The sequence below is a fragment of the Myotis brandtii genome, unplaced genomic scaffold (assembly GCF_000412655.1).
Source record: "Myotis brandtii unplaced genomic scaffold, ASM41265v1 scaffold105, whole genome shotgun sequence".
Classification (NCBI taxonomy): domain Eukaryota; kingdom Metazoa; phylum Chordata; class Mammalia; order Chiroptera; family Vespertilionidae; genus Myotis; species Myotis brandtii.
In genome coordinates, this window is record NW_005353538.1 from 6,415,383 (window position 1) to 6,423,247 (window position 7,865).

General features: G+C 43.7%; 2 protein-coding genes across 2 annotated transcripts in view; one reads left to right on the top strand and one right to left on the bottom strand.

The window, feature by feature from the left end:
• Positions 1 to 4,054: 4,054 nt before the first annotated feature.
• Positions 4,055 to 7,376, bottom strand: CRYAB (crystallin, alpha B). Its single transcript, XM_005856836.2, has 3 exons — positions 6,890 to 7,376; positions 5,649 to 5,771; positions 4,055 to 4,402 (listed from the first exon to the last, which is right to left on the bottom strand). Exons 1-3 carry the CDS (start codon positions 7,088 to 7,090, stop codon positions 4,199 to 4,201), a joined length of 528 nt encoding a protein of 175 aa, XP_005856898.1. The 5' UTR covers positions 7,091 to 7,376; the 3' UTR covers positions 4,055 to 4,198.
• Positions 7,089 to 7,865, top strand: part of HSPB2 (heat shock 27kDa protein 2) — a 2,267-nt gene continuing 1,490 nt past the window's right edge. The window contains exon 1 of the mRNA XM_014540115.1: positions 7,089 to 7,172. Within this exon, the coding sequence (XP_014395601.1) occupies positions 7,089 to 7,172 (84 nt within the window). The remainder of the gene's footprint in view (positions 7,173 to 7,865) is intronic.

Consider the following 7,865-nt stretch of genomic DNA (forward strand, 5'->3'; position numbering starts at 1 on the left):
AAGCCTCCCTGCTCGCTTCAGTGCATGGCTGCCGGCCTCCATCTTGGCTGACAGTTAATTTGCATAAGGATATGCTGATTAGCCAATGGGAAGGGTAGCGGTCGTACGCCAATTACCATGTTTCTCTTTTATTAGTGTAGATATTAACCCTTTATCAGATGTATCATTGCCAAATATGTTCTCCCATATAGTGGGCTCCCTTTTTGTTTTGTTGATGGTTTACCTGTGCAGAAGCTTTTTATTTTGATGTAGTCCCATTTGTTTGTTTTCTCCTTAGTTTCCTTTGCCCTAGGAGATATATCCATAAACATATTGCTATGGGAGATGCCTAAGATTTTGCTGCCTATGGTTTCTTCTAGGATTTTTATGGTTTCCCAACTTACATTTAAGTCTTTTATCATTTTGAGTTTATTCTTGTGTATGGTGTAAGTTGGTGATCCAGTTTCATTTTTTTGCATGTATCTTTCCAATTTTCCCAACACCATTTATTAAAGAGACTGTCTTGTCTCCACTGTATGTTCTTGCCTCACTCCATTATCTTTTTTTAAAATATATTTTTATTGATTTCAGAGAGGAAGAGAAAAGGAGAGAGATAGAAACACCAATGATGAGAGAGAATCATTGATCGGCTGCCTCCTGTATTCTCCCCACTGGGAATGGAGCTTAAACCTGAGTATGTGCCCTGACCAGGAATTGAACCGTGACCTCCTGGTTCATAGATCAACGCTCAACCACTGAGCCATGCCAGCTGGGTCACTCCATTATCCTTTTTTTTCCCCCCACTCCATTATCTTTTGATATTTATTAATGCTGAGAAGTCTGCTGTCAATCTAGTTGTAATTAATTCATAATTAATATATCTTTTTCACCTCATATATTTTAAGATTTTCTCATTATCCTAATTGTTTTGAATTGTCACAGTGATATTTTTAGGTGCATATTTAGTTTTATTTATCCTGCCCAGTATCTGAGAACTCACATCTCTCTTCAATTCTGGAAAATCTCTTCAAATAATGCTTTATCATTTTTTCCATTAATTCTTCTAAATCACCCCTTTCGATATATATTGGAGTCTTTCATTCTTTCTTCCATGTATCTTAACTGTTCTAATTTTATTTTAATTATCTTTTTCCCCCCAACTTGCTGCATTCTGAGTGAATTCCTCAGCTATCTTTAAATTTGTAAATGTGCAAATTTGTCCCTTGTAGCATTTATAACATCAACTAACTTCTGATATATTTTAAAAGTTCTTTGTCATATCCATATGTTTTTTAAATTTCTGCTTTTTATTTAATATTTATTGCTCTTTTCAAATTAAGTTATTCCTTAATTTTTCTTTTTGTTGATTTTATTGTTGCCTGTTTTGTTTATCAAAATAGGTCAAATAACTCCTTGATTTCTGGTTTTGACAACTGTGTGAACTTATGTAATATACTAGAGGCCCGGTGCATGAAAATTCATACACTGGAGGGGGGTCCCTCAGCCCGGCCTGCCCCCTCTCAAAGTCCGGGAGCCCTCAGGGGCGGGAGGTGACCTGGCGATCAGGGGAAGTCAATGTCCCCATCACACCTCTGCTGCTGCCACTGCCGGCAACACAAGCCTCAGCCAGCCCTGGTTATTTGAGCCTCGGGCAGCTGCCATCCAAGGCTTGCCTATGCCTCAGGCTGGCCCTGGGCAGCTGGGCAGCTGACATCTGAGGCACAGGCAAGGCTCTGGCTGGCCCTGGGCAGCTGGGGGGGGGGGGCTGAGGGGACTGGGCGACTCGGGAGGCAAGAGCCCAGAAGGGCTGAGGGGACTGGGTGCCACCATCTTGTGGCTGTGGGCACTGCCATCTTTGAGGGCGTGGCAGTTAATTAGCATATTCCCTCTTTATTGGCTGTGGGCGCTGCCATCTTTGAGGGCGTGGCAGTCAATTAGCATATTCCCTCTTTATTAGATAGGATAATATTACAAATAAGAATGAATGGTTAAGATAAAAGAGAATTATTGAATTCACCAAGATATGGAACACATTAGGAGGGGACAATATTGAGACTAAAGATTACAAACACAGTTGTAAGTATGTTGAATTTGTGGGCCTTAGGGAATTCAAGTGGACATATTTAAAAAGTAGTTGGACATGTCATTTCAGTTCTCTTGGTGACACACTTGGCACAGGAATATGCAAGCACACAGGTGAGAGTTGAAGGTATGGGAGTTGATAGTATAATCTAGGCTTATCAAAAAGAAGGGAATGGAAATGCCAACAGTAGAACCATTGGAAAGGCAAACTTAAATGATTCACAGAAAAAGATGAGCTAATAAGAGAGACAGAGAAGTGGTCAGAAAGGGGGAGAAAAATGTGTTTAGCACAATGTCACAGAAACCAAGAGAATGAAGTTTAAAGAAAGAGGTGGGTAGTCAAATGGATTATCAGAATGGTCCACTAGATTTAGCAAAACTTTCACTTTCATAAGTAGTTTCAGGAAAGGGGTAGATCAAAAAGTAAATAGGGGACAGTCTTTTTAACAAGATAGAATGATAAGTTCATGTTTGATGCAATCCCTTTGTTCCTAACACATAGCAGTGGTAGAGTGTTTTAAAGTAGAAAAGATAAATAACAATATGGGCAAAATTAGTAACAAAATGTTTAAATAAACAAAAACAAAATTCAGGAGAATGCGCATTTGGCCTCTAGGTCTAGAAGCAGACAGTAGCAGCTAAGAGTTCCCCTTCTACAGACGAACAGTGCTCAATCCAAGATGAAAGAAGAAACCAGCTCATTGCTTAAAGCCAGGAGGCTGTGATGGGATTTTTCTATTTGTGAAAGAAAATGGAAAAATCCTGTCTATCAAACTTCTGAGGGGCTTTGTTGAATAGAAACTCTGGGCTTGGTGAGGTGGGAAAACTCAAACATAGCATGATGATTACACATTTACATAAGCTATCTCTGGCTCCATGATAGTATTCAATATGATAGCAGAACAGCAGCCCCACTCATCATTATAAAACCTGGTTTAGAACTGGGGAAAAATGTAGAAAATGAAATGGAGGCAAGTGCAAAACTATAAGTCCAGAGTTAGAGAAAGAAAGGAAGAAAAACATTTATGCCAGATTACCTACACAGGGCCATTTCTCACTAATTGAATCAGAAGTTTAGATTCACAGAAGTGAAATGAAGATGTTTTTGTAGAGTAATATATTTTTGTTTAAGTTAAATAATAGAATCACTTGTTAATCAGTTATTCATTATAATTTTAAAACTTAACTTTTTTTATAGTGGGTCATTGAATTGGAAATTTTCCAGTCTTAGTTTTAATAGGTATTTGCCAGATAATTTAGGACTATACCTGAGATGCGTGTTTGGTGCTGATCACCCAAGTCCTTCTTATTTCCTTTGTGAATCAGCTGAAGGCAATGCTTAACAGCAGGAAAATGTCAAATAACTTTGGGGACACCATCTCTCCTCCCTAGTGACATGATTAATTTCAGACATGTACTAAGGCCTTTTATGTATTGTTATCCAGAGTTCATTCAGATTTGTTGTTGGAATTGAGGGCCAAAATCAAAGAGGGAGAAGAGAGAAGAACTGATATTCCTTGAAATCTACCAAGAACTTTATCTATTTTTTCTCCTTAATTTACTCCTTTACAAAAAGTGTACATATCAGCCCAACTGGTGTGGCTCAGTGTTTGAGTGTCGACCTATGAACCAGGAGGTCACAATTCGATTCCCAGTCAGGACACATACGTGGGTTGTGGGCTCGATCCCCAGTGTGGGGGATTCAAGAGGAAGCCGATCAATGATTCTCTCTCATAATTAATGTTTCTATCTCTCTCTCCCTCTCCCTTCCTTTCTAAAATCAATAAAAAAATTATTTTTTAAAAAGTGTACAAATCAGTACCCCATGTTTTAAATGAAAGACCGAAAGACCAGAAAGGTTAAGTGACTTACTAAATTTATACCATTCTGACTCTAATATCCCTTGAGCCCCCTAGATCATGATGTGATGAATAAATGGACCTGCTGTATTTTTCCAATAAAAAAACCATATGAATATTCAAGCACAAGGCAGTTATCTGTTGCTGAATGATATTTTATTAGCTTAATAATTTGGGCCTGCCCTTAGCATTAATAAGCTTCAGCACTAGTCGCGAGAGTTTTAGTCACTGGTGAGGAAACTTTCTCGTTTTAAAAAATTCAATTCGAGAAAGGGCATCTACTTCTTGGAGGCTGCAGTGAGAGAAGGCCTCTCTTCGCGAGTGATGGGAATGGTGCGCTCAGGGCCAGAGGCCTGTTTCCTTGGTCCATTCACACTGAGGACCCCATCAGAGGACAGGGATGAGGTGATGGCAAGAGGGTCCACATCTGCTGGGATCCGGTATTTCCTGTGGAACTCCCGGGAAATGAAACCGTGTTCATCCTAATCCAAGAGAAGGAGGAAAGAGGCAAAGAGATGAGAACAGGAAAAAGCAGCACTTGCTTAGAACTCACACATTCCCCTTCCCCTTTTAGGTGGGACCAATGCCATGGCAACATGAGAGAAAGTTTTTCTATTTGGGGCTAAGATGAAGTTGTCTAGGCGGTCACTCCTTCAACGAGAATCTGAGAAATCTGAAACAGGCAAAGCCTCACAGCTCTCAAACCCTAAGGCGTGGATATGCTTAGAGATATTTCCCAAAGGTTTAGGTCAATGTTTGTTGGGCCTACACGTTTTGGAATATCATCGACATTGAAGATCTAAGTGCCTGAGAAAGCTCAGATATTGTTCTGACTCTTCAGGAATGTCCCAGAATGTTTCAGACCAATAGGACTGCTGCTATTAAAAAAGAAAAAAAAAGATTCCATCCAGGGAGACTGTGACCCAAACTTAGGTTATATACACAAAATGGAAACAGCCTGAGGACTTCAAACTATACTGTTTATTGTACAAGGCTCCAAGTTATCACTAATTGGTAAAAAACAAACTTATTGAAACACCCTCCTGGAAAGTAATGAGAAACTGGCTATTCCATTCTTCAGAATTCTACTAAACCTGCTGAATCTCAAGTATTTATACAGACAGGCTCTCAACAGATTTCCGCCTGTGCTCCAGGGTATTAGGAGCTGAGTACAGCTCTGGAACTGAGGCAAACCAAGTAGTTCACTGTTAAGATGGGCTAAAGAGAAGAGGATTCCAGAACATCAAAAGTCCCAAACTCAAGTGCCTTCAGAGTGCATGCAGTTAATGTAATTAAGTGTCCGACAAGCACTATGCCTAAATCAGTGCTACTCAACCTAGACTGCACATTACAATGACCTAGGGGCTTTTTAAAATGCTGATGCCTCTGTCCCATCCCTAAAAATTCTGATTTAATTGGTCTGAGATGCGCCTTAGCACTGGAATTTTTTAAAATTCCCCTTGTGATTCTAATGTGACCACAGTTGAGAACCATTGGCTTAAATGGGAAGTGAACATCCCATCTATCCTATCTAAGGCAATCAAATAAAATTAAAGCAAACAACAAAGATCACTTCTCTGGCCAAAACAATAACAATACCAGGTCTATCCCTGTTTCCAGACCCTGATGGCCTAGACCTAGAATGTTGCCAGCCTCAGAGGCTGATGGCGGTGTCTGGCACATAGTATATGCTGAATGAATGAACAGAAGAGAAAACAAGCTACACACCTGGCGCTCTTCATGTTTGCCGTGCACCTCAATCACATCTCCCAGCACCTTGACCTTGAGTTCTTCTGGGGAGAAGTGCTTCACATCTAGGTTGACAGAGAATCTGTCTTTCTCCAGACGCATCTAGAAATAGCCAGGTGGCAGAAAGGGGTCGGAGAAATAATGGTCAGAATGTGGATTATTAGTGCAGTCTCATCATTCTGCTTTCTTCCCAGGTAGTTTATCCTCCTCTTTTTGGCTAAACATCCCTTTTTGAATAAACATGGCTCTGTGGTGCAGGGGAGCCACCATAGTGGTACCCAAGGCACACCACTTGGTCATTGGACCCAAAATTTATTTACAGGGACAGGGAAGAAGACAGGCCACAGAGGGGACCAATCACAAGGATGGGTCTGGGCATGGCTTCTGCTGCCTCTCTGACCCCAATGCCTGGCCTTGTCATTTGTCTGGGAGACAAAGGCCCCCTTCTTCTTGCTCAGGTCTCTGCCAACTTTCCCACCCACTCAATCTGGAATGTTCTGCTGGCCCTGATTGTCCTTCCAAAGCCCTTGCCCACTCAGCTCCTGTTTACTCACACTTGGATATTTTTAAAACCGTGTTATCGGTGACAACTTCTGTCAACCTTACGTGCTCACCCGGTTTTCCCACCCTCTTAGGACAAGTAGGGGTCCCAAGACTGGACCTACATTCTTTTCTCTTTAGGCTCGGACCCAGGCTGGTGCCTGACACAGCCCTGAGAAACTGGGGAAATCTTAGAAGAGGAAATAAGGAAGGAAATCGTGGTTGCTGTCTCCAGCTCTACACAGTGGGGATGGAAAGCTCAGGATGGGGTAGTGCTGTCTCCTGGCTCTGAAACATGAAATGATAAAAGTTTCAGGAGTATGAGTATTAGAAGCGGTAAGCAAAGGAGTCTGCAGGCAGCTCTCTCCTTGCAGATCTTTATGAACCAAACCAGAAAGGGGCACCCTACTTAAAAGTTAGGGGATAAAAGAGTATCTTCCTAGCACATGGAAAAAATGTAATAAGTGGGATACAGAGGAGCATCAAAGACAAACAGGTGACTGGGGGAGAAACTAGCAACTTCATCTTTCTTCACTGCAGGATACACAAGTGCCTAAAAGACTTAAGACACTTAGACATAGCGTCCCCTCTGACCAGATTCAGACAGAGGAAAAGGAGAGCAGATGGAAATGTTTCCAGAAGGTTCTGGAAACTCTCCTGCCTGTGGAGGGGAGCCTTACCTCTGAGAGCCCCGTGTCAATCCAGCTGGGTGCCCGCAGGAACGACGGTGGCCGGAGGTAGAAGGGGCTCAGGGAAGTAGAAGTCGGGAAGAGGTCAGACTCCAGCAGGTGCTCTCCAAAGAACTGGTCGAAGAGGCGGCTGGGGGAGTGGAAAGGGAAGAAGGGGCGGCGGATCCAGGGGTGGTGGATGGCGATGTCCATGGCGGCTGGTGAGTGTCGGGGTCAGCTGGCTGGTCAGCTCCTTCAGCTGCAGCTGCAGCCAGCCCCTTATATACTCAGCCTTGTGAAGCTTCTGGAATGATGATGTCAGGGGTTTTATTATCCAGCTCACCGCCCGTTCATGGAGACTTGTGATCGGGGATTTGGCAGTGTGACACATACCCAGTACTCACCGAGCTAAGAAAAGAGAAATATAAACACGCCTGGCCTGTCCAGTGACTTGTCCTGGACTTGTTTCACTAGCTTTCTGTCCACACCCAGTGGCACCCTCCCCTCACCGTTTGGGAAACGGTCAGGAATTCCAAGCAGGCGGGCGGCCCCTCCTCCTCTCCAGCCAGCCTGCCAGCCAGGGGACCCAGGCCAGCGACTATCTTGGGCCTGGGCAGGAACTGGAATCTTCCTTGGCTGGGCCCCAGCGACCTTAACTCTTTGTGGGTCCCTGGAGGGGAGCAGCGATTGCATGCCAGTGGCAGGCATCTGTGTGGTTCTCAAGGTTGACCTGGGTTCTGGTGGGGACCCCGACATGAATCTGGGCAGAAAGACCCCTCACCACATACCAGAAGGGGGGTGGGGGGGTTCCTGCACCTTTCACCTTCCAAGGACCGCAGAACATTCAATAAAGAGCTTTATGAGCAGGGCGCAGGGTGCCTGCGACCCAGGAGAAAGGCGGCGTGGACAATGTGCCGGCTGGGGGGTGCCCGCAGGGCCCTCCCCGCTCACTCTCAGCCAGGACCGCTGGCCTCGCTGGTGCCCCGAC

What these genes read in the sequence shown, in the direction of transcription:
- CRYAB (XM_005856836.2), bottom strand. Translation starts at nt 7,090, where the DNA reads ATGGACATCGCCATCCACCACCCCTGGATCCGCCGCCCCTTCTTCCCT. An exon ending in TTGACACGGGGCTCTCAGAG is followed by an intron (nt 5,772 to 6,889) that starts GTAAGGCTCCCC and finishes GGCTATTTCTAG; the next exon opens with ATGCGTCTGGAGAAAGACAG. An exon ending in GCAAACATGAAGAGCGCCAG is followed by an intron (nt 4,403 to 5,648) that starts GTGTGTAGCTTG and finishes CTCTTGGATTAG; the next exon opens with GATGAACACGGTTTCATTTC.